Here is a 25,720-nt window from a genome sequence, read left to right on the forward strand (position 1 = left end):
GTAAGGACTGGTTTGGTCTCAACACAACATCAACATTGTCTTGCATTACTATGAGTGAAGTTTAAAGTAGTCTAGTTTCTAAACTCTCATCTATTTGCACTTTATTTCAAGCCATTGTTAGAATTAGTTTGAAGAAATCAATTGCCATATTATTCACATTCGAGAACTTGATAGACCCTCCATAGAAAAAACTAATGTAAGTCCCCAAGTGATTACCATTGAATCACATCACAAAATTGAGTTAATTACAACATTAGAAGGAACCTTGGGGTTGTCGTAGTTGATTAGACATTGTCATATGTTTAGCATTTGAGCTTCCTTATTCAAGAGAGTATTTGATATTTGGCATTTCATCTTGGAACACTAAATGTTTCATCTGACACGTTGGCATAGTCATAAAACCCACATCGGTAGGTAGGGGTCTCTTGGGCACCTTATCAAATCATCCTTTCTTATTACTTCGATGGTTAAGCCATTTTAAAAATCTGATTCAAGTAATCTATTAATTTGATATATGTTTATTTCTAACTCAAGAATGTTTAATTATAAAATAAGATTGTAATGTTTCCTAACTTGATTACAAGATCTCAGTCACAAGAAAAAGGTACTCTAAAAACCCTACTTGCTTTCTTATAGAAACTATATTTGGGTCAAAATCTAGGTTCTCCTAATTTGGGGACATACATTGACTCTAAAGTCAACCTCTTTTATCACTTTATATGTTATCTCCTCCAATTCTTTAGGAGAAGCCTCTCTCTTTGGTTTGTTTAATTTCCTAAGGAATAGCTCCATTTTGTTTTTTTGGTAAGAAATTGCTTGAATATCTTTTTTTTGATAAATTGATTATCTTATCAAATTATATACATGCAAGAGGTTTGACGTTGTTGACCACACTTCTATTAGCCTTGAGATCAATTACCATTTTTATCATAGAGCATCATTAATTTGGACTCTAGGGGGAAGCCAAGATTTGGTTTTACTACGACATTTGGTGCATTTTTCTCACCACTTCTTTCTTTGCTTGGTTCGTTGAATAACCAATGAAGGCTTGAACACTCACTTGGTTTCTTTGGAGTTGCACGTGGATGGGCTTTTGATGTTGCTGATCTCTCTAGCCATTGAAGATTTTGTTCAACTTCTTGCTCTTCTTGTTGTGCCTCTTCACTTACTAGCCTTTGAATTGGTGGAGGAATTCTTAGAGCAAGAATTGGAACACTATCTAGCTTGGTTTGTATCTTAATAATATGCTCTTTAGTTTCTTTGAAGCTCCTTGTAAGCTAGGATCAGCCTTTTCCCTCTACTTTTCTCCCTTAAGGAATGTTCACCATTTCTCTTTTGTTTTCTCTAAATCTTTATCAGAGATGCCATAAGTTATTACATCCTCAACCTTGTCAATTTTTTGATATAAGTTAGACTTCTTGACTCCAAGCTTGATCTGACTTGTGTAATGTTCGGGATGATAATTCCTTGATTTGTCACCCTGATTTTGCTTGTTTGTCATTTGGGATACAATATCTCCAAGTCTATTTATTTTTTCATCAAGAAGCCAAACAAATTGATGATGGCGAGCAATAATAATTATTTATTTTGAAGTTTTATACGAATCCTATCTGATTCATTTAATTGACATAGGATTTCCAAAAATGTGACTCTATCGAGAATACTCCTTAGTGTTGATGTCAGTTTTTGTACCACTACATAACATATTAGCAATTGAATATCTGATATGGAGTATCAAACACACAATTCCTCTCTTGAAAAGTTAATACTTATGAAGACATAAGCAAGAACTCCAATGTTCCTTACACCTGTGGATACTAACTTAGTTTATCGATGTGATTCGCTGGTAATCACGTAGGTGGCCTTATACTATTTGCTTGAGGATGACTTGGACTATAGTGGAATGATGGTGATGGTGATGGAAGGTGAATGTTCTTGTGACTTACGGCTTCCTAACTTTCTTCTTTGAAACTCCAACTCCTAACTACTTGCTATTCTACTCCTACTCCTATGAATGAAAAATTAGCGAATGGATAGGGATTGAATATAATGAAAGTTAGCCAGTGGCTCCACCTCCATAGATGCAATGATTCAAAGGAAAATGAACTAGTTTACCACACAAGGCTTCCCAACAAGCCACTAGGATGCTAGTGGCCTAGTTATAAATCCCTATCAAACATCTACTAATACTACCATGCAACTATCCATCTACTTTTTATCTTACTTAGCAACTTCTTGAAATGAAACTTACTTTAACAACCTCAAAATAAAAATCTTATTCTAATTAGTGGAAGTAGAAACCATGCAACAACGCCAAAAGCTTTTAATCATCATGCAAGTCACAACAATGAGAAAGAAAAGCGATTTTTGGCATTATTTTTGCAACAATTTTTTTCGACCATTACAAATGAGAGTAAATGGCCTTATATAGAGGCCAGAATTTACAACCGATGATAGAGATAAAGAGGCAAAACCGACGATCCAAATTGGATGCTAGAAACCCTAATTAGGGTTGCCACCCCATCGGCCAATGAGAAGGTGCCACCTCATCAATGGACCAATGAAAAAAAAAGGAAAAGTGGCAACCAATAAGAAGGCACCAAAATGGTTGCTAATCAGATTCAGACACATGTCCTATTATAGAAGAAAGAGAAATTGCCACTTGGGCTTAGATCAAATGATCTTCTAATATAAATCTCCCTTTTTCTTTCATTCTTTTGGCCAAGGCAATGAACTTAGCTAGCCGTTCGTTGACTTACTCCATGGGAGGCAAAGGTGTATGCTTTATCTTGAGCTCAGCTGATTTCATCATGTTGCTTGCTGCTTGTAGTGTTTTCTCATGGTCTTTCTCCTGCTCTTTTGCGTATCTAATAAAGGCATTAAGGGAGGAAAAGGTGCCCAAACGTTTCTTCTTGATAGCAACCTTTCCTAACTCTTCCAATCTTGATCCAAGCCTTGTCTCATTGATGTCCTCTTCTCTGATATCCTCAAAATCAAGTGCCACCCCAATGTCACTCATCATGGTTGAAATGGAAGTGTCGACGCTTGGGCTGTGCTGTGCAATTGCATTCTGTATCTCCTTGAGTGTTCTCAATCTGGTAGTCAAGGCGACAAACCAAGACTCTACCGTGCTCAATCCTCCTTCATCAACCAACTTGGCCCTTTCCAAATATTTCTCTTGTAGCCCAATGAACGCCTGTAGCTTGGGAATAGCTAAATCCTTGACTGGAAGGAAATCCTTCTACTCCTTTTCAAATATTTTGAATTTGTTTCTAACAATCACTAATGACCTGAATGTTGAGATAAAGGAAGGCAAGAAATTTTGCCCGTCTTGGATTGTATCATGGGTCGAATCCCTGGCTTCATGCAGTTGAGCCAATATCTCTTCTAGGTTGCTCCCATTGTCTTGAGGAAGCGCTGCATGTTGCAATTGTTGGATAGGTTAGCAATCTCTCCAATATTTGTTCTCAGCCTCCAACTTTATGATCCTTTCATTTGCCTTCCTCAACCTTTCTCTGATTGAAACTATACCCTCCTGGATCTCCTCACACTCCATGTCATCTGTGTTTCTTCCCAAGTTGTGCTCTAGTATTTCATATTCTTGAGCTGCAATCTCATCCAATGCCTTGTTAACTGTTGGTATAGCAATCTGAACCCTTTGGTGACCATCATTGTTGCTCCTAATCACCTTTACCATTGTTTTTGCCATTTGTTTTTGGTTCTCGCTATCACCCTTTTCTATTAATCCTTGGATGTCTTCAACTGTTCAGGCAGTTACTACCTTGCCTCTTGGCATAAGCATTTGCCTTAACCTTAGTGGTGCAATGCATCTCCCCAAATTTGGATTTGGTTCGAGTAACAAAGCATCACCAATGGCCTTGGGCACTTGACTTATTTTCTCAATATCAATCGACCCATCTTCTTCTTCACTAGTAATTGCCATGTCATCTCCACATTGGTTTTTTGAGAGAGGAGAGTAATCGGCGCTATTACTGTAACCACTTGACTCTGAATCAGAGCTCACTTCAACCACGGTCCTTTGTTCACTTGTGTTATCTTTTTTACCTCTAACATCAATTATGCTTTCCCTTGACGTTGCTGCATGCTGTCTCTTTGCTGGAGGTTTCAGATGTTCTTTGCTTTTCTCAACCTCCAAAGCTCTCTTCTTGCTTCTAACTGTTTCTTGTTGCAGACTACTTCCTTCACCTTTCTGTCCGATTGATTCGTTGGACCCTCTTTTGGTTTCATCTTCTCATAAGTGAGGTGTATCCTTTGACTTTGTAGTTTCCTTAATCTTTCATTGTACCACGACTCGGTGTGTAAATCAATTGTCGTCGTAACTGCCTCTAAGGAAGGATCCTGATGATCATCCCAATCTATTGGATTCAATTCTGTTCCCTCTACTGTAACACAATCTTCTCTCAGTACATCTCCATCATCTTCTAGTTGATCGGGAATATCAAAGCCTCTCCATCTGATATCTCTCATCATGTTCACTGACAATCTTGAGAAAGCTAGCTTTCTCACATGAAAGTCATCCTTGGCATTGGCCCAAAAGTTTTCTATAGTGGGAACATGTTTAAATGCATTTCCGTGAGATACCATGATAAGACCATTAAGATCAAATCCTTGCCTTGCTTTATACAATCCTAGATGATACCATTCCAATTCTTTCTCATCAGCTGCAAAGGCAACACGATTGGGGCAACTATCATTGATAATTCCAAATGAGAAGGTAATCCTTGTCTTACCCTTGAGTTTCATTATTCTATCATAATGCTCAAGTTGCCTAGCCAATTCCATCAAAACTACCTTGTCGGGTGGGTATCTTGGAAGCCTCTTGGGACAAACTATGCTTCCTACTACTCTAATGTATGTGAATTGCAGGAATTGGATGAACCAACTCCTATATTTCTTAATCTTTGCTTCTACTTTCGATGAGAGCCTCCTAGCAGGTGTCCCTTGTAATATCCTTACTGTCTTCATGGCAAAGGCGTCACAAAACATTTTAGAATCTTTGTTGTTGTGCAGATGAAGCTGTGGGTAGCATTCATGCACCAAATATTGCCCCGGCCCATTGCCAATTTCTCCTAAGGCCTTAAGTCCAGGATTTTTATACAATCTAGCAATCAGATAGAACATATAGGACCCCATGTAGAATGGCTTTTGATTTTGTACGGTTCTAAGTTGCAACTCTAGATTCTCACTTATGATCCTAGCCCAATCAAATCTTCTTTTTCCCATTTCAATTTAATCAATAAAGAAGTACATCCAGTTTTCGAATTGCATTCCTTGAGCTAGGCCCATGTTCCGGTTGAGAAGCACAATGAGATCTCCATATTTTGATTTGAAGTCTGCCACGGTGAGCCTTGATGATTTGGTGACTCCCTTCTTTCCCTCGTGTAGCCAATCCTATTTTAGAGGCATGAAATAAGCCTCCTGGTTATCTTGAAATGATTTGGCCGCCTAGTCCATCATTACTACTGTCATACTTTTGTATTGGGGGATGTTAAATGCTTCTTTGATCACCTGTCCGCCGATGTTGGCCAACACTCTCTTCCCATCATCAAAGATGATGGATTTACTAACCAAATCAAACTTGGATGCACATTCCATAACCAATTCTAGGCAAGGCAAGGTAGGAGGGAAGGCCGCTGTGTGTACAATTCCACTTTTGTAAATCTTCTTTGCCATGGGGGATTGTCCTTCCTTTAGTCTATCTTTTACCTGTATCATGTTCACTGTACCAATATTGGTATCGGTAATTTGCCTCATTTTTGAGGTGGTTTTGGGCAGATTGTCCTTCCTTTAGTCTGTCCTTTACTTGTATTATGTTTACTGTACCAATATTGGTATCGGTAATTTGCCTCATTTTTGAGAAGGTGGTTTTGGGCATCATATCCTCTTTGTTTTTCTTAGTATTTGTTCCCTTAGGGTTTTTGCTTGCACTAACATCTACCATCCTAAACACTTATTTTTGCCCCTTCGTTCTAAGTGATATGGACTATCCTTATCGATCTCCAACCTTCTTTCTATCGATGGATTCTAACTTATTTCTGTCTCGCCAAGTCCTAATACTACACTTATCAATTTCCAATCTTCAACTTAGGGGTGGGACTACCACTTATTTTTGCCTCTTCATCGCCTTAGGATAGACTACACTTGTATATCCCAATTTCATTCTTAGGGTGGGCTAGTTTATTTCTGCTTCCCCAAATGTCCTATCATGGATTCTACACTTATCTCTCCAATTTTCAACCTATAGATGGGATGATGAAGTGGTGGATGATGAATGCAAGAAGAACCAAGAGAAACAAAACTAGACAAGAACAAGGAGAGAAATTCGCTTAAGGACCACCTTTCAGCTCTAGAATGAATTGAATTCACCTTTACCAATAGTCGGGTCTTCTTTGAAGTTTGGATCAGACTTAAGAATTTCAAGCCTTTTGCAAATAATGATGACCTAGTGGAAGAAATTGGAATTCAGTCCTCTTGAAATTGCCCATGCATTTGCCAAAAATCAGGTCCTTGATCATGTACTTCTTCATCAACAAAAATCGTCCAACCTAGGAAAATTAGACCTCCACAAATTTCAGCTCTACAAAGTTTGGCTCCACAAATTTCGGCTAGGGCAAAAATCGCAGCTCTCTATGGAAGAAAAAATCAGACCTCAAACATGAAAATCTGCTCCTTGCAAAAATCTCTAAGTCTGGGAAATGTTCTCCCTTTGCAAAGAAAAATCGCCAAGAATGGAAGAAGGCTGCCTCAAAATTGCCAAAGAAAGGAAGAGACCTGTTTGTGAAATGAGAAATGAAGGAAGGGGAAAGCCTTCTTATACCCAACTCCACACATTCCTCCTAGCTGGCCGACTAGCCTTGGGAGAGATAAAATTTAATTAGTGCACAATTCTGGCCCAGATTTAAATGCATCATTAAAATTACCTCTTCCATAGTGAAATTTTGCATTTTTAATTGTTGGTTAAGACCAAAATTGCAAAAATAAAATTAATAAAGCCTTGGAGATGCTAAACATTTTCATTTAATGATGTTTTGATAATTAAAATATCATTTAAAATCAAATTTGGCAAGCGAAAATCGATTTTCCAATTTTAATTTGCCAATTTCTTAAAAGATTTTAAAATCTTCAAGGCAAATTTAACCTATTTAACACCAATTTTTGCAATTTAATCCAAAATTGATTTAACAATGCAGTTTTAATTTTTTATCAAAAATAAATCATTTCTCTAGAATCTAAAATCGATTTTTCAATTTTGATTTCACCATCACAAAATCAAATTTTCACCAAAAAATAAAAATTTTCCGAAACAATTAAATCTAAAAAATTTATTTTGAAAATGCTAAAGATTATATAATTACATCCAATTTTCAAAATAAAAACCATCTAAATCCAAAATTTTATGAATTTATCTTGCCAAGTATAGTCCAAATTATCGAGAAAATGTTGTCTTTGAAATTTGTTCGGCCTAAGGATAAAATTACTAGTTCCAAAAAATCAAGTTAAAGCTTGTTGAAAAACAAATCTAACCTTCTCCCTCCTGGCCTGAAGGTGTCCAAGGCGAATTTTTTTCTAAAATCGGAAATTTTTGGACAACGTCAAAATTTTTTGCCAAGGCAATCAAGAAAATGGGGGGTCCCAAAAATTTTGGGGCGATCATGTGAGAACCTCACAACACTTAGTAATATATATAGCTGCATTGAGGCACCATACACTTGGACAATTGTTGTATTCGAATGTCGAAACCAATCACCGCAACTATAATTAAATCCAACCTCTTGGTGCTTTCCTGTTGACCTCAAAATTTTCATCACCCTTTCAGACCGTGGGTTGGTTTAAATTCCTAGATTTAGAATTACTAGCATAGAACATGTTTTATATACCACATAATTTGTAAATTGACAATGTACATTGCAAATGTATGCCCATCGTTCAATTGGTGGTGAAACTCCCTCAACATCATACGCTTTCAATTGCATTGCAACATTCCATGTTTGCCTTCCATTGTATATGAGGAGATGAAACAACAATGGACAAATCATTTGAAATGTAACATTTTATCACCACCTTTAATGATCATTAATCCTCTGTGAACCTATTTGCGGAGCTGGGACAGTCAAAGCTTTTGTTCAATTCCCTATGCCAAACATCTGTTGCTTCATCATCAAGTGGATAGGCATTTGAGATTTAACATCCACTATTTAAAAATGGCATAGAGCATGATAGGTTATTGATAAATAATCTTTAATCATATCTAAACTAATTGGATCAGCTTTTTTTTAGCAAATTTGATTGAAATTCTAGTTGAGGTCTTTTTATTTTAGTGTGGGAGCCATATTACCATGTAACTTTGCCTATTCCTATTGTACTATTTGCATAGGTAGTTGAAACCTATAGATAATTGGAAGGTATACTCGAATTGAGCATTTCCCATGAATAAGCCCTAAATAATTTCATTAAAGACCATCATTGTCGTTCAGTAAAGCCCTAGATTTTGGTCATATTTGCTTACAAATGCTTTTAATAAATTTACTTTGATGAAGATATTTGGAATGACATGTGGTGCTTAATCACTCTTATTTTCGTTCCTTTACAATCAAAGCATTTTCTCAGGCCAACTTGAGCAAATGCCATGTGGCAACATACCGTAACAGTGCATGTTTATCTTTTGCTTTTATCAAGAAACTGCACTATACTTGAAGGAATTCACTATGAACGTAAGCTTGCCGCTTATGGGTGATGTTGCATAACTCATCAAGTAAGCATGAGGCTAGGGAAAAGCATTTGATTATATGACGCATTAGTGCAACTTCAACAAGTTTGGTCTTTTTACATTCAAACTGCAAAGAACTTGGTGCATTTTTAATTGAATATGAGTTTGACGCAATTGGGACAACTTATTCAATTAGAATATGTTTGATAAGGTCATGACATGTGGATGCTGGCTAGTTAACAATCGAAACCACCATAGAAGCACACTAAAAGAAAATTTAAGGCATCACATAAATGCATGTGGTTAATGGGCTGAAATGATCACTAGGATGAAGAGGCTAGTTGCTAGACGACACCAAAAACATAAAGAGATAACTTAAAAGCTTGCCTGGGTTGGGTAAGTCAGTGGAAAATTAGAAAGTAAAGTATTAGATTATTTGCCAGGGTCTAGGGTTTAAGCCTGAATGAATAACCTTTAAGAAACTGCATTATACTCTAGGAACTTGCTAGGTTTAACACATTAGAACTCAAATGCTTGTCATAGTTGGAGTAATGCATTAGAGCTTGACTCATAACATAGGAACACTCTTGGCCCATTAACAATCTTGCATGGACAATTTTTTTAGTTTTTTGTTTTTTTTTGTTTGGGTTTTCTCTTTTGTGCAGGTTTCTCTCTGTGCATTGTGAGTTAGAATGTGACTTCTCTTATATGATTCTAATTGTTCTCATGTATAATCTTGCTATACTTATTCTTAGAGGTCTCTTTTAGTTCTTCTTGAGTTGATGGTAATGTGTGGGAAAGTAGATGGTTTTTCGCCTTTCATGACTTGCTGAAACTTCATTGTGGTAGCTTGCATGTTCATATCTCTTCATTGGTGAATGCTTGGAGGCTTGTTAACAAAACGACATCTTGTTCTAATCTTGAAGTCCACTTTTGAATTTGAATTTGAGTATGAAGGGCATAATTTTGCACCATTGTATGTGGTTGGTTACTAATACTTGGGATCTTGGTCAAAGTTGTGATATGTCTTGAAGGATCTAGGTTTGTTTTTACTTCCTTATTGAAAAATTGTGAACTTCAAGAAGCTGCCTATTTTAGAAGGTTTTCCCTACCTCACGGATTGTAACAAGCCCATTAGTATTACTCTCCTTTTTTTCATTTAGAAGTACACTTCCCTAGATATCACTGTGATCATTGCTTGGTCTAGTAAAAGTTCTTTCTTCCGAATATTGTAAGGTCTTTAAAGTTTTGATGTCAGAGTCCTAGGTTGCAAGTGTAGGCTTGTAGGCTGCTGTAATTATTATATTGCTCAGAATCAATGAAGATTTGAATGGTTCCTTGATTTTATCTCTATATTTGAATTGTTGTATTGTTTTGTACTGTGTTGTTTGAATTGTCAGTCCTTAATAAGGTTCTCAAATCTTGACTTGCATCATCAGCTCCCTACTGAAAATGTCTTATGCTTTGTATGGTGATTGATGTCTTTATGCTTCCACTTATTGATCCCATTGGACAAAATATCTTTTATCATCCATGTACATCAATTCTAGTGTTGTTGTGCGAAGTGATTCATTTTCACTAAGTGCACAACTTGAGCAACGTGTAGGTATGACATATAAATAATATAATATCATGCTAGAATGATTGCTTCTTTTCCATATACCAATTGAAATGGCATATGACTTGTTAGGTACTTGCCAGTGGTTATATTTGTGCACAACATTGTCTACATTCTATTATCATAGTCCATTCTTTCCACATCAGCACATTTATTAATATGTACCATAGCATTCTCTCCAGTTGCATCCTTTTGATGCAGGGTATGGTTTTTGAGTGTTTTGTTCTCATGTGGCTGCAAACACTTATTCATGTTGCTGAGTTTGTCTTGCTTTATGCTCAACCATTGGATTTGCTTCTTACATTTTGCCACATTCCAATTTTTCTGTGAACTCTTCTCTAATATGCAATTTCCCAAATTCACTAATTTGAAATTACTAGAACAAAAATAGTACTATTGCGCTACTTGTTTGAACAAATGACAGTGCTTCGAGGAATGAAAGATCAAAGCAAAGAAAACTGAGTGCTGGAAATGGAAGGAAAAAATCAATTACTTAAAATTCACGTCCTCGAAAGTCCCCAGAGGTAGAAAACCAGCTTGGTAGTAGCAATTGCATGTGTAACTTAGTGTTCACCAAGAGCAAGTACAGAGAGTAGATATAACTGGGGTTTCGCTTGTATGCTCTTATCAAGCTCAAAATTCAATAATCAACTAGATTTCTCCTATTTTCATTGTGTAATCTCCCCAGATTTTGGTGGAATAAATTAATTATTTTATAGTTAGTCCAAATAAATTAAATATTAAAAGGATAACTTTATTTTAATTAATTTAATTAAAAGTGGCTCCAATAAAATAAATATCTTTAAAAAGTCACTTTAATTAATAAAGCTCGCTAGCTTGTTCGAGAAGCTATTTCATGAGGGAAATTCTACAAGGTTCACCAAAATTGTTTTTAAAAGGAGGGTTTTGCAATGCATGTCGAAATGTTCAGGTATTATTAATAATTATTGAATTTGATAAAATTGTCTAATGCATTTGCATTAGCTGAATCTCTGAGGATGCAAATCCTCAACAGATTTTAGAAGGGCTGGATGAAAACTTTGTTCTTCTTGGGAGTGAATTTGTGATGGAGTTCACACTTGTGCCAAATTTGTGAAGTCTCTCATGGAGACAATTGCAAATAAGCTCCAAAATATTGATTATCTTTTGAATTGAGGTATTTTGTGATTATATCTACTCGGGAAAAGATTAATTTTGTCCTAGCTGATATATTAAGCCTTATTCTAAAAAAAAGTCTTATTCTGAATATTAGTACAGGCCCCAATTTATTGTATTATGTAGGCTTTCGAGTGATTAATGGCATCATGAGTACTAATTAGTATTTAGCTCTGTTGAATGAAACAGTTCAGCCAATTTTAAATATTGGCATCAAAAAATTGAATTATAATTGGTACTATAAAGTTAAATTTTTTTTTCCTTGGTTGCTGGCTGATCAAAATGTTACTTAAGTGGCTATGTAATAACAAAGTTTATTATTGTTGATATGTGCACCATGGCAACCCCCGAGGAATATATTATTTGCCATGAGGAATACATTTGGATCTGGAATATGGTTTTGAAGGCCAAATATTAATCCAGTGAATCGTTGGAGCCAACATGATGCTGGATTTAAGGAGATACAGCTTATGTCAAGCTATATTTTGGACGGAAGTGATTAAGTTCTGAAGGTAAATTTATATTTGCTATGAAGGAAGATGCTAAACATTGTTTGGTGTAGCAGTCATGGGAAGAAATTATTGCACAGGTTTTAGAAGAGTTCAGAACCAGCCGAGAACAGAGTATCTTGGGAATTAATACCAGTGTACTTGGTATCCATTGTGGATAGAGTATGCAAGGAATGTGATGGGAATTACTGATCTCCTGTATCTTGAATTGAGACATGGCAATAGCTGGTCTGGCCTTCAAACTCTGGGAAATCTATTTGGAAGACAAGCATGTCATCTTTGACAGCTATTTGTTCCTCTTTCCAGCTGGCTGTTGAATAAAGGTACCTGTATGGTGCACTCTATATCTGTTGTTTATTTAATAATGGTCCCCTGAACAATTGCTGTGCCTCATTTCTACATGTTACTGTTGATGAGACAAGAAGGAAATTTGATATTAACTGAAACATTCGATCTTCAATGCATGATACTTCCCTGTTCAATTTTTAAATAAGTTAGTGGTTGCATCTAAAACTGAATGGATGATACAGAAGCACTGTAGTTTAAAACATAAAAATAATAGTACAGCAATATCTGAGATTCTGAATTAGAAGGAATTAATGTGTTCCATTTGTTTTTTGAAATTACAAGTGTGATAAGTTGAAAATGGAGTTGCTTCTGCTAGGGGGCCTTACAGTGGTTTAACATAATCCCTGTGCTAATATTCAATGCACTCAACCCAGTGAACTGCAATCTATAAGCTTCAACAGCAGAATAGAGTTTTGCTTATGAGCTGAAGTATTCATGCAAAGTGTTTGACAAAATTACTGTTTTGAATTTTATGTGCAAGTGAGCCTAGGGGTTCTTACAGTGGTATCAGAGCATTGAGGCTGCCATCTTGTTGGATAAATCATAAAATCAGTAAGAGTGTATTTGTAGACAGTGAGTGAGTGAATTATGGGAAGGATTCCTAGTATGGAAAATATGAGAAAGGATCTTTCTCAAACATAGCAAAGGTTAGCTAAGAATTTGTAGCACCATGAAGAATCTCTTTGAGGACACTTTAGGAATTCTAGCAAGTCATCCAAATCTGAGTAAGAAATCAATGCTACAAGATAAAAGGGAATACTTAGTATGTTTGAGGAATATGATACTTAAGAGAGATCTGCCTTTCATTGATTTCGTGGACCTACATCCAAGGCTACACAATAAGACTGATTTGGCAAAGCAACAATACCATACGGTAGCTCATGATCTATTTGCATGAGAAGCTTGCAGAAATTTTTAGGAGCTCTTAACAGTCACTAATCATCCTAGAAGTGAACAAAGTTACAAAGCAGCCATTGAAGAAAAATATGTTGGCGATTTCATTTAAGTAGGCGATTGGAAAACAAATATTGGACCAACACTTGAGGGAGAATCTAAAAAGGAGACTGCAAATGAAGATAAACCTAATTCATAGGTTGCAGGGTATCCCAAAAAGAGCAAGAAAGAGAATGGTGAACAAATAGCTTCAGGTGAGAATTGCTCAAAATTCTTTGTTGGTGATTTTGAAATTAGCATAGATTAAGCTTGTGTGGATGATAGTCTAATTCAAGGAGGAAGCTTGTCAGAGTCCCAAGATGCAAGGGCAGCATGTGACCTTCAACAGCATCGAATAGCATTTCCTGGGGATGTGATAAGGATGGACAAGAGGGATCACAATTTCGATTTTCTAAATGCAATCAGCAGCCGTCTATCAGCACATGGGTGATTCATTGAGGATCACCAGATGTGGATTGATAAACGTATGACAAAAGTTGGAGATGCTGACCACCTGCAATCTGATTTCGTAGCAGCAAGTAAAGAAGAGCACAAGGTAATAAAACTAACCCAAAAGGGCGTTGTTGACAACTTGTGTTCGCATGCAATTAATATGGATTCGAAAGGATTCTTTGGGTGATCACAATGCATCTTCTAGTTTGTTAGATAATTCCCATGATGACACAATTCCTACATATGAAAAATCAGAAGATGGCATTCAAGACAGCCAACCACTTTGTCATATCAATTCAATTTTCTTCATATACCTATTAGCTCACATAATTTGGAGGTGTATGATTATGAAGACAAAAATGTTTTTTTTTTTCCTAGAGGAGGTGAGTCTTATAAGTTATCCTTTGGAAAGTCAAATAAGGGTGAATGAAGGTATGATCATGGCAGTTCTAAACCAATTTGATTATGTTCATAAGATTATGACAAATTTTTGTTGGAAAGTTTAAGGCTATCATGATGGTTTTGAGAGAGGTCCATCTCTTGTTGACTTACATGATCTCAATGAGGCCTTGGTAATAGAAAATAAAATAGCCTAGACGTACTTGGAGATAGAGATTGTCTCACACTTGGTGAGATACTTTGTCAAGCCTTGAGAGGAAAAGGAGATGGCATTAGTAAGCTTGGCGAGGAGGTGGGCATAGCACACTCTTCATTTTATGTAGTAGAATTTCAAACTTCAAGTCTTCCACACTCGATGAAAACAATGTAGTATGGCGATGGCAAAAAGTGGACACTCAAAGGAAGGACTTGAAGGGTCCTTTGATGAAGGCGTGGAGGTAGAAGAGTTGCATGGAAATGTTACAAATTGTTGCCCCACTTTTCATCCTCTAATCAATTTGTAAAGTGGAAATTTGTGCTTTAGCGAAGTCCTAGGTGTAGTCTAAGTCTAAGTCCCCTTAAGTGGAGGGAGTCTTCATCGGATTTTTCATCTCCCCCTTCTCCACATTTTGTAGCCGGATGGTTGTTTCTTTGTGTCGAGGGATGTTATGGGTAGTCTAGTGCCTAATTCGATGGAGATTCATGAAACATGTAAAAATCATTCACAAGAGTTATATTTGCTTGCGGCCTATCATTTTCTCCATGAAAAGAGAAGCTTGTATGAATATGGACTTCGCCTTCTCCTCGGTAGGTTTTCAACCCATGAAGTTTGTTTTCCGCAAAAGGCAATTCTAAAGGAAAGGAAACAAAAGGTGGGTCCCTAATGAAGCTCCACACTCCTTATGGACATCTTCGAACCCAAAGGAAGAAATAAGTCAAAACAAAAAGTTAAAAGGAAAGCCTGAGTGGAGAAATGAAAATTGTCTTCTCCTCGGCAGGTTTTCAACCCATGAGGACAATTTTCCACATTTTAAAGAAAATCAAGTCCGTAAGCAGATGGTACCAACAAATTGTACGCGAAACATCTTGAGATGATAATGGAAACAATCTAACCATTGTGGGAAAGATCTATTAAGAAGAATTCGATTTGGTGGATATTTTCTTATGGAGTACTCTATTCATAACTTCTCGAAACTTAATGAGAAATGGGAAAGTAAGTATGAGAGGATAGAAAGTTACCGTTGGACCAATGAAACAGTGAAAAGACACTGAGATATCTGTTAAAACCTTGCATTTACTGTTTCAACGGACCTCTCCTTCAATTCATTTGGGTGGTGCAAATTCTAGAGATCAACGGATGAATTGAAGTTCCTATATAGATGGAAAGATGAACAGTTACAAAAACTACCACTCTTTCCTGAACTATTATTCTGTTAAATTGCACAACTTTTTCAAAAGCTAGTTTTTGTGCATTTGCTATTCCTTTTGCTTCCTACATTCGAAATTCATCTCCAAACAAAATGGCAACTAGATTTGCGGGTTTTGATGGGCTAAATGGAATCAAGTCTGTGTTGCAGAATTTCACGGACACCTCTCTTTGTTTCTATGATATGCAAGACTTTCAGAAGAGACTGAGATCGAAGCCAATTGATCCCATAACTGAGAAGCTCTGAGGATGCAGGCTAGATGAGGCAGCTGGTTTCCTAGTGGCGGTCCAAGCTCTGGAATTGATCTACGAATGCATAAATCATTACAACTTGAACACCAGACAAATTGTACTGCCAGATGACACAGTTTTGATCTCCATTGATGGGCAAATTGTGGTAAATTGCCTCAGAGTTCTTGAACAGGAGGAGTTTTCAGATTTAACAGTTAGAGGAGCCGTTTCTGAATTCTTCGCCAAGAAGATGACTTGGAGAAAGGAGATCATGCAATCATGGTTTCAAAAGCCACGAGGCGCCAAGAGTAAGGTCCCTAAGACTCTATTTGGTACTAATCTCAAGCTTGAGATCGTCGATATATTGGTCCTTTTGCACAGGTTGAAAGGTGAGGTAGAAGTTTTGAATTTTGTTGAACAATACTTCTTCCTAGTGCAAGTTATTTGTTCTGATACCCAATACATTGATTGGGCCTACAAGGTAAGCGAGAATCTCTCCAATGCCCTTTGTGCTGCAAAGTTCTATAACACATTCTATATGTCCTCCTTTCTCATTTACATGTTAGCTTCTCTACAATTGTGGCCAAGCCTCCCAAGGGTAGAAAATTTCCCTAATGATGTAAAGTCTTATGAGTTCTACCCATGTTTGCAACTGGAAAATAGTTATGCAGAATATATAAGAGTTAATGATGCATTTACAATGAGAATTTGCAAGGAGCTCCAAGGTTGCCCAGAGAGGAGATTCAGTCTAGAAGCAATGGTGGCTATTAGTCAGTTCGGAAGCTATTTCATCCAATTCTCATCTTTTTCATATTTGCATCTTGTAGCTTTTGATGGATTCCCCTTGAAGCTGCTGAGATATCCAAGTGATATGATTATGCTGATCGAGATCGTGAGGCAAGCAATCCAAGTAAACGTGCTGAGTGGGAGTTTGAAGAAGGGATATGAGTTCCCTATGAAGGTGGGAGCTTTCAGTTGTGAGTCCCATTTTGATGCAAAGAACATACTGAATGCGTTCAAGATGAAATACAAATTGGAGATGTATGAGGTCTTAAGACCTATGTTTGACCCAAATGGGTATGCAAGGGTGTTGCAGATTGGGAGCGTGATCAAACACATCACCATGATTGAAGACTATTGGGCAGATTGTGAAGATGAATTTGAGAGCTGAGATTGTGCTTCTGCCAGATTCACAACGGATCAAGTGAAATTGTATCAAATTAATATTGATGTTGAAGGAGTAGAATATGACAGGCAAAATATGTACAGTAATACATATCTGACAAAGTTAAGGGGCACTCCTATCAGCTCTAAGCCTTATGAAGATGCTGGAGAAGAGCTAGACGTCATGATGGCCAGAATCATCAAGAGGACTGGGAAGTGGGTCGAATGGACCACAACAAGAAGAAGTCGAAGTAAAAGCACATCTGCTCGAGGTTCCCCAGTAGCTACAGCTCCTTCCTCCTCCCAAGGTGGCACATTAGGTATAACCTTGGCTATAACTCAAGGACCAACTCAACCATTAGATGGAGGTGATCAACCTGTAGACAAAAACATCCCTACGACTAAGACTTGTCAAGATTGCTCACTCCCAGTGATTGGTGCCCAACTAGAAGCAGAGAAGAAGGTGGATGAACCAAAAGACAGTGCTATTACTCTAGTTCCCTCACCTCATAATAGTCCAGTTCCATCTGCAAGCGCTGCACTTCTCCTACCCAATAGCCCTCATGTGCAGGTAGTGGACTTAGGAGATGGAGGAAGTAGTGATAGCGAGTCCACTGAGTTAGGCGGAGCAACCAAAAAGAATGCGGAAGCAGAGAAAGGCCAAGACTCTTCGAAACTTGTTTCACAAACTCCAAAGAATCCCTTCTCTTTGATGATGAGAGCAGCTACTCCAATCAAGAAGAAGATGTTCAGCATAGATTCTCTCGGGATGACTTCCAAGGTGATAGGCATTGATTCTTGGTTGGAGGACACTCTGGAGAAGAAGAGAAATGTTTACCGCATAGGTTAATTAAGAATTGCACACAAATAATGAACATGAACAGCAAACAACAGAACTCTTATTATTATTCGCATATGCCCACAGTACATTATACTTCGATGGTAAGATATGATCTGCTGATAAGATGAATACAATGCTTCCCAAAGGGGTTATAAATACTTTCCGAAGAACTTTTCCGAAGGAGTCCGTCGGCCACATACATGTCGTTACATAAAAACCTTTCCGAAGGGATTCGTCGGCTGATACACAATTTCCTTTCCGAAGGGACTCGTCGGCTGATACACAATTTCCTTTCCGAAGGGACCTGTCGACCGATACACAATTTCTACCGACGACAAGAAAGAGAAAGGATGAAGGGGCTTCCAACAAGGATACTTTATCTCTTGTGGTTCGCTCTAGATCTGCATTGAGTAAGGTCAAGAAGCAGAAGGCCTTGTCTATTTTTGGACAAGACCTGGAAACAGGGCACCTAATAATGGAGATTGCGAAACCCACCAAAGACGAAAGAATTGAAGATATGTCTACCAATGACTTTACTTTGCATTCAATAGATCTTGGGGAAGCCAGACATGATACCAAGGTTGGCTTGTGGAAGTCGACAAATGAGGTAATTGAAGGACAATTGGAGAACCTTAAATTGTCAAAGGTTAGGATGAAGGCGGAGATAGAAGAATTGAACGGGTTTATCAGACAATTGGTCACTCCGTTGGCGAGCATCTTTGGGATGCCCATGACTAGTAATCCTACTGCCGTAGATGTTCAAGCACTTATCTCCCAGCTTCAAGAAGATAAGCATTTTGGTCAGATTGGTAAAGAATGGAGTGACAAGCTTAAGTAAGAAGGGCTCTCCATTATAGAGCAAATTGGAAATGTTATCTTAAGACTAGAAACAGAGAAAGATAACATTTCATCTAATAGAAATACCTTGGCCGTAGAGAGAACTAAGAGCGATGATTGCATACCTCTATTGAAGATGATCATCCACATGAAACCAAAGGAGGTTGTTGAAGCAAAAATTCTGCCCAAAGGAGATGAGCCTTTATTCGAGTGGCTACAAAGCATGCAGTTCAAGTCTGAAATGATCTTGGCGGTAGAAAAAGGCCTAAAGAAGATTGAAGATAAGGTAAAGAAAGATCAAGACAAAGATTACGAACTCTTGAAGGGACTGCATATAGATTCATAGAACAGTGGGCAAGGAAAAGGAATAATTGGGATAACTGTCATGCAGACAAATTTCTCTAATTTTATAGATAGTGTGACAAGCATATCTTCAGGGTACCAGAACAGAGTTTTCGAACTCTAGAAACTTGGCAGATGCGTACAGGTGGCCATGGAGAAATTGCAAGACAGATTGAATGCCGCCAAAGATTTGGCTAGAACATTCTAGATGGCTCTTGAGATATACCAATGTGCATATACAAAGGCATGAAGAATTAATTCCAATTATTGTTGCTGCTAAGGCCTATAGAGCAAAAGTAGAAAAAGGAAAGAAGGCGAAGTGATTCATATTCCGCCTCTTTCACATTTTGATATAATCAATATAATACGACAAACTGGTTCCTTGCCATTTATCATTCTTTTGAGGAGATGAATTGATTAAACTTCCATTGTAACGGTATCTCAGAATCCTATATGTATTGAAACGATAGATTAATAAAAGGTCGGCTAATTTTTGGTGTGAAGTACTTGATGTTGCAGAGTCAATTGAATAGTATTTTGTATCAATTATTTTCTGTTCCATTCTATTAGTAATTAATTCTTAGTTTTCTCTTTTATCTGGATTAAAACAAAGAGCGAACAGAGCTTCATTCCCCTGTTTTGAGACAGCGAGCTGAACGTGATAAGTATTGTCACCTTAGGTTCAAAGAGATCCTTTTAAGTGTTTTTCCTTCAAGTTAATCTTAGTTTCTCTAGATTTTATGTTTCTAATTAGTTTAGTTTGGCATTAGTTGGCATGCACCATTGAATAATTAAGTTTTATGAGTTCATAAGATGTGTGAGTCCATAAACTTAACTTTCTAAATCATTTCTAGTCCGAGTTGAACCTTGTATAGGTTTTGCTTGGTTTACCTCTCCTGTTCTACGGTTAAGAACATACCCTGTTTAGATTTATAAATAAACAAAATTCATTGCAAATCTGCAATAGTGAGCTGTACCTAATAATTTAGAAGGAAGTTAGTCTTTTCAGAAGCAACTTTCCAACTGTTGTAATCAGTTATTGTTCATGAATTAGGGCATCTAAGAGTTAAAATCATAAAGAACAATCTGTTTACCAACACAAATATGACATCTGTTCTGATTTTGGCAACAGCAGTTCTAATTATGAGGTAGCACCTATGTTACATGAAGTTAATGATGTTGCAATTTTTAATATTGGCACTCAAGTTGAGGGTGTCAAACATGAGGTATTTTTTGTGGATTCAAGCGGCAAAGGTTCTGATTTTGTATACCATACCATGAAAGATGTAGAGAGGACTCAAAGCATGTGTGATGATTGGTTAAGGAAGGTAAGGGTGGCCAAGTTGCTGGCTACCCAAGCCAAACAACACTTATAGCGTATCACGGAATGGTTAAGTTACAAGAATCATTGTAGGCAACAAACACATCTTTTAGAGAGCCTATTGAAGGCTCAAATCGTAGATGAAAATGGGATAGTTGAGCACATGCTTAGTGGACCATCCACTAATGTCATGTCTTTAAATAGAGATGAAGACAACCATCCTGCAGAATTGGTCGAGCCTTTGGTCATACATGATGAGTTTGATGAATTATCTATTTTGCAGGCTCACTCAGTAGAACCTACATCTTTTTAGACCAGCTTATGTTGGAGTACTCGTGAATGGTGGCATTGCTGATTCAGATTTGTTCGACCATGAAGACACTCTTGGAGCAGTTATTGATACACAACTTCCTCAAAATGCATATGGAGCTGTTGTATGCTTCAGGTATTCAGGATCATGGTTCCTCTTTGTTGAGTGGCATTTACTTGCGGTAGTTGGTTGGAGTAGTTGGAGGGATTTGTACTATCCTTTCTGTTATATAGGTTCACATAATGATGAGCTTCCATCATCATTTGACATTAGAGGTACTTGTGGCTTCAGTTGGAGTGAGGTTCTGAGTTGGAGACAAGATGTTCTCATTAATGATAGCAGCGCATTGTAGGTTGATTTTGATCTGATTGAGTATACACACGGGGTGATTTGGGTTCTTGGAATTCACATGATTGGTGCACTATTTTTTATGGATCATGATGAGTTGCTTCACACGCCGGGCATGGTGATGTTTGCATTAGAGTAGTTCAGCTGAATGGCAGAACAATATTCCTAAGGTTGATAAGGGATCCATGCATTTGCTTACAGCATGTAGGTGCCAATTGCTTGACAGTTGATCTCTGGAAAGGGAAGACTATAATATTCCCACTTTTAGGTGGAATAAACTAATTAAATTAATATTTTTAAGTTGTCCTAATCTATTAAACACTAAAAAGATGGCTTTATTTTAATTTATTTAATTAAAAGTGACTCCAATAAAATAAATATTATTAAAAAGCCACTTCAATTAGTAAAGCTATCTAGTTTGTTTGAGAGGCTACTTTATGAAGGAAATTCTAGAAGGTTCACCAAAATCGCAGTGGAACACAAGCAATGGGCATGGGGAAAAATGGCTTCAATTTGACGATGCAGGGGGGGGGGAGTGGCAGCCGGTGGTGTTGTAATATGATAAATATATAGTACTCATCATGAATATCAATAATATCATAAAGACAATTACAATGAGTAGCATGATATCAAAACAAGTACAAAAACATTTACGTACATTTAGAAATATTCACATGTAGTATGTGTGTAGCAATGACCTTTATGACAGGCAGTAAACTCCCTTTCTATCACAAGTGCTACAATTGCAACTTTTGCTTGTGGAATGCCTTGACGGCGAGATGGTTGTGCGAAGACAATGGTGGGGGGACTTGATTTGAGAATGCCAAGTCCCCAATGTGTGGGGATGTCCCTGACCAGGGTGTGTGGGTTTTGAGGGGAGGGGGGGGGGACAAGTTCCGTGTTACACTGCAAAATTCTAATAAAATGAGGGTTTTGCAATGCAGGTTGAAATGTTCATTACATCAACTGAATCTTGGAGAACAGTAGATTTTCAAAATAATTGGACAAAATCTTGGATCTTCTTGGGAGTGGATTCACGATGGAGTTCATGGTGCCAAATTTGTGTCCAAATTTGCGAAGCCTATCATGGACACAAATTTATAGACAAGCTCTAATAATATTGATTTCCTCTGAATTTAAGTATTTTGTGCTTATATCTACATGGGGAAAAGCCTAAATTTGTCTGTGCTGATACATTAAGTCTTATCCTTAAGAAAGTCTTATTCTGAAAATTAGTATGGCCCCAATTTATTGTATTTGAAGGCTTTTGAGTGTTTAATGGCATCGCGTGTTTTAATTAATATTTGGCTCCATTGAAGGAAATAGTTCAGTTGAGTGTAAATATTAGCATCAAAGAATTGTTGATATTAAAATCGGCATTATAAAGTTAAAAAAAAATAGCATTCCTTTGATGGTGGCCGATCAAAATATACTTAAAGGGGCAAAATAATTATATATGCTCCATCACAACCCCTGAGGAATATATTATTTGCCTTGAGGATTATATTTGGACCTGGAATAAGGTTTTGAAGATCAGATTTAATCATGTGAATCATTGGATCCAACTCAGTGCTAGAGTTACGGAGACGGTCTACATCAAGCTATATTTTGGACGGAAGTGATTAAGGTCTGAAGGTCAATTATTTGGTGGAGACGAAATTATTGTACTGGTTTTAGAAGAGTTCAGAACCAGCTAAGAGTGGAGTCTCCTGGGCATTAAGTACAGTGTACCTTGTATCCGTTGTGGATAGAGCATGCAAGGAATGTAATGGGAATCACTGAGCTCCTGTGCCATGATTCGAGACAAGGCAGTACCTGGTGTAACACCCAAACTCTGAGAAATCAATTTGGAAGACAGGCATATCATCTTTGACAGCTATTTGTTCCTCTCCAGCTGGCTGTTGAATGAAGGTACCTGTAAGGTGCACTCTATTTCTATTGTTTATTTTGTAACGGTCTTTTGAACTTTTGCTGTGCCTCATTTCTGTATGTTGCTGTTGATGAGACAAGAAGAAAGTTTGGTATTAATCTGAAACACTCAATCTTCCATGTATAATATTTTCGGATTTTTCTGTTCAATTTATACAGTAAGTTTGTGGTTGCATCTATGATTGAATGCATATAGAAGTACTTTAGTTTGAAACATAAGAATAGTAGCACTGCAATATCTGAGACTGAATTGGAAGGAGTTATTGTCAGAAGAATTCAGTGCATTCCCATCCTTTGTCGAAATTACAAGTGTAATAAGTTGAAAATTGGCACAATTTTGCAAGGGAACCTGACAGTGGTTTAATTAACATAATCTCTCTGCAAATATTTAACACATTTAGCGTAGTGAACCACAAACTATAGCTTCAAACGGCAGAACAGAGGTTTACTTATGAGCTGAAGCAAGCGTGCAAAGTGTTTTGACAAATTACTGTTGTGAATTTACTGTGCAAGTGAGATTAGGGGTTCTCACAGATTGCTACAACATGCATACAAGCCTCCTTTAGTTAAATCCATTCAGATTCTGGAACATCCTCCTCGTGCATTATAATGATCCAGGAGTATATTTGGGAGTCAAATAGTTGAGCAGTTGATTCAAATTCCAGATTTCACCTTTCATGATGAAATTGTTGGTTATCTGGTGGCGATACTGTTTCTTCTCTGCTGGTTTGGTCTTTAGACAGAACTCTGAATTTTCTGCTGCTGACTAATTTTGGACATCTTTAAAAGAATAAACTTAAACCTTTCCAAATCTGTATGAATCCACACCATGACAGAGGTGCATTCCATAGTGTGGGGTCCAGTGACCCCATGCTAAGGAACACAATCTTTCTTAGTGAAGAGCATCTTGATCCAAAGTGCTATTTTTTTGAGAGATTTTCAAGTTTCTAAAAAAATTTATAAAGCTTTTTCTGGAGAAGTATAAGTAATAATAACAGCAAACTCCATCCGATTATTATAAACTGTGTGTTTCACATAGCTCTTGGAGTTGCAGCAAGTTTCCTAGGCTTTCATGCAATCGTTTGGCTATTATCACTTTGATGCTGTCTCACCCAAGCTACAATCCACTTAAACAAATGACTGGATAGTGCCGAGAAGAAAACCTTGTAAAGCAAATTGTAAAATACACCGATCTCCAACTATTTGGCTGAGCTTTTGTGGGTGCCTCTTGTGCAAAGTCCAAGGATAAGCAAATAGGTCATTGATCTTGGTGTAGATCACCAATCAAGGCATCCTAACTTGCATTGCATTTTTTCATATGAATTTCTTGGCAAGAAGACCAAAATGCTTGCTGATTCTGACTCGCATCTACAGAATCTAAACACCATTTATTAGTCACTACAGTTGGTTCAGAGGCCTTCATGTAGACCATGATGCAGCAAATTAAAAAATAAATAAACACTACATAGTCATTAGCACTCGAAACATAATTGCACATTAAGTAATTCTTGGCCAACTCAATTCAACTATGTTCTATAAAGATTGGGATTTTCACTACTTGTTAATATTTCATTATAGTTACTGGCTGATTGACAATGTTTATTTACAGGATGATGGAGCACGGTTTGTTGACACCAGAGAAGGCAAAGAAGGCTTTTGAGAAAAAACAGAAAAAACCCCTTCAATTGAAGCCAGGATCACCAGCAAAATCTGCATCTGCAAAGAAGAATCATCAAAATTCGGTAAAGAGTTCTACCAAAGATGTTGCTAAGGGTTCTTTCAAATCCAAGAAAAAGAGGTCCCGCCAATCAGACAGTGATAATGATAGTGACAATGAACTTATTTTGCCAAAGAAAAAGCTGAGAATGTCTTCTTAACGCTATCTGTAACTATATCCAAGATTTTGCCATGTATATTGTTTTCAAAAGAGCACCCTACTAAGATTGCATTCGTATAGTTTTGTGAGCGCTATACAATATACTCACGCAACATGAAGTAACTCAAGGCGTTCTACTATGAACAGACTGTTGATCTTTTGTACATTAATTAGGTTTACCTGATACGTTCAGTTGACCTCGTGATAATGAGATATGTTGATGCTAGAAGCAGAGTTATGCATTATAAAACAAATTTGCTCCCTAAGTTTGTATATCTTTTAACAAATCTTAAATTTAATATGATTTTTTCACATTAATTGAAATATGCAGTTTTGGAAGTTACATTTTGAAGTATGCTATTACCATCTTTTAGATCGGCTTTCACTAGTTCGTAATAGTTTCAAAGCTGGAGTATTTAAAAAGATTTTGATGAATATGGCCATCGCCTTTCACCAGTTCGTAATAATTTCATAGCTGGAGTAGATAAAAAGATTTTGATGAATATGGCTAAAACAAGTGAAATTCAGTGCATCATCATTTATTAATACTTAAAAGTATTACAAAAATGGACGAGTTTTAAGAATCTTAATTTGTTTATTTTTCTATTAAGCAACTTTATCTTAGCTATTCTGTAACAACAAATGTGTGATTTTTTTTGCTCAGAGCGGTATAAAAGTGCAATTTGTTGTGTAAACAAATGTTACAAAAAGTCGGGAAGGTATTTAAAATGAATATAATTCAAATGACTATTTTATTAAGTATTAAACCACTCAATTATTTGGGCCAAATGCGACTATTTCATGTGACTGGTGGTTCAGAATTGATGTTTTTAGTTGGGATCATTTGTGTATGCAAGGTTTTCTTGGTCGTTCTGTGTACTTCATGCTGCAATAGTGAGGACAGTGTTTCTCATCTTTTCCTCAAGTGCTTTTTGAGAGGTTTTCTTGGGGATGTGGCTATCCTCCCACAAAA

The 25,720-nt window shown here is 37.1% G+C and overlaps 1 protein-coding gene across 1 annotated transcript in view; it reads left to right on the forward strand.

The window, feature by feature from the left end:
- LOC149556780 (uncharacterized) overlaps positions 1–25,071 on the forward strand; it is an 80,513-nt gene extending 55,442 nt beyond the window's left edge. The window contains exon 3 of the mRNA XM_089831307.1: positions 24,481–25,071. Within this exon, the coding sequence (XP_089687433.1) occupies positions 24,481–24,748 (268 nt within the window). The 3' untranslated portion in view covers positions 24,749–25,071. The remainder of the gene's footprint in view (positions 1–24,480) is intronic.
- The last annotated feature ends 649 nt before the right edge of the window (positions 25,072–25,720 follow it).

The sequence above is a fragment of the Cupressus sempervirens genome, chromosome 5 (genome assembly GCF_028749045.1).
Source record: "Cupressus sempervirens isolate cs-2001-9-10 chromosome 5, ASM2874904v1, whole genome shotgun sequence".
Classification (NCBI taxonomy): domain Eukaryota; kingdom Viridiplantae; phylum Streptophyta; class Pinopsida; order Cupressales; family Cupressaceae; genus Cupressus; species Cupressus sempervirens.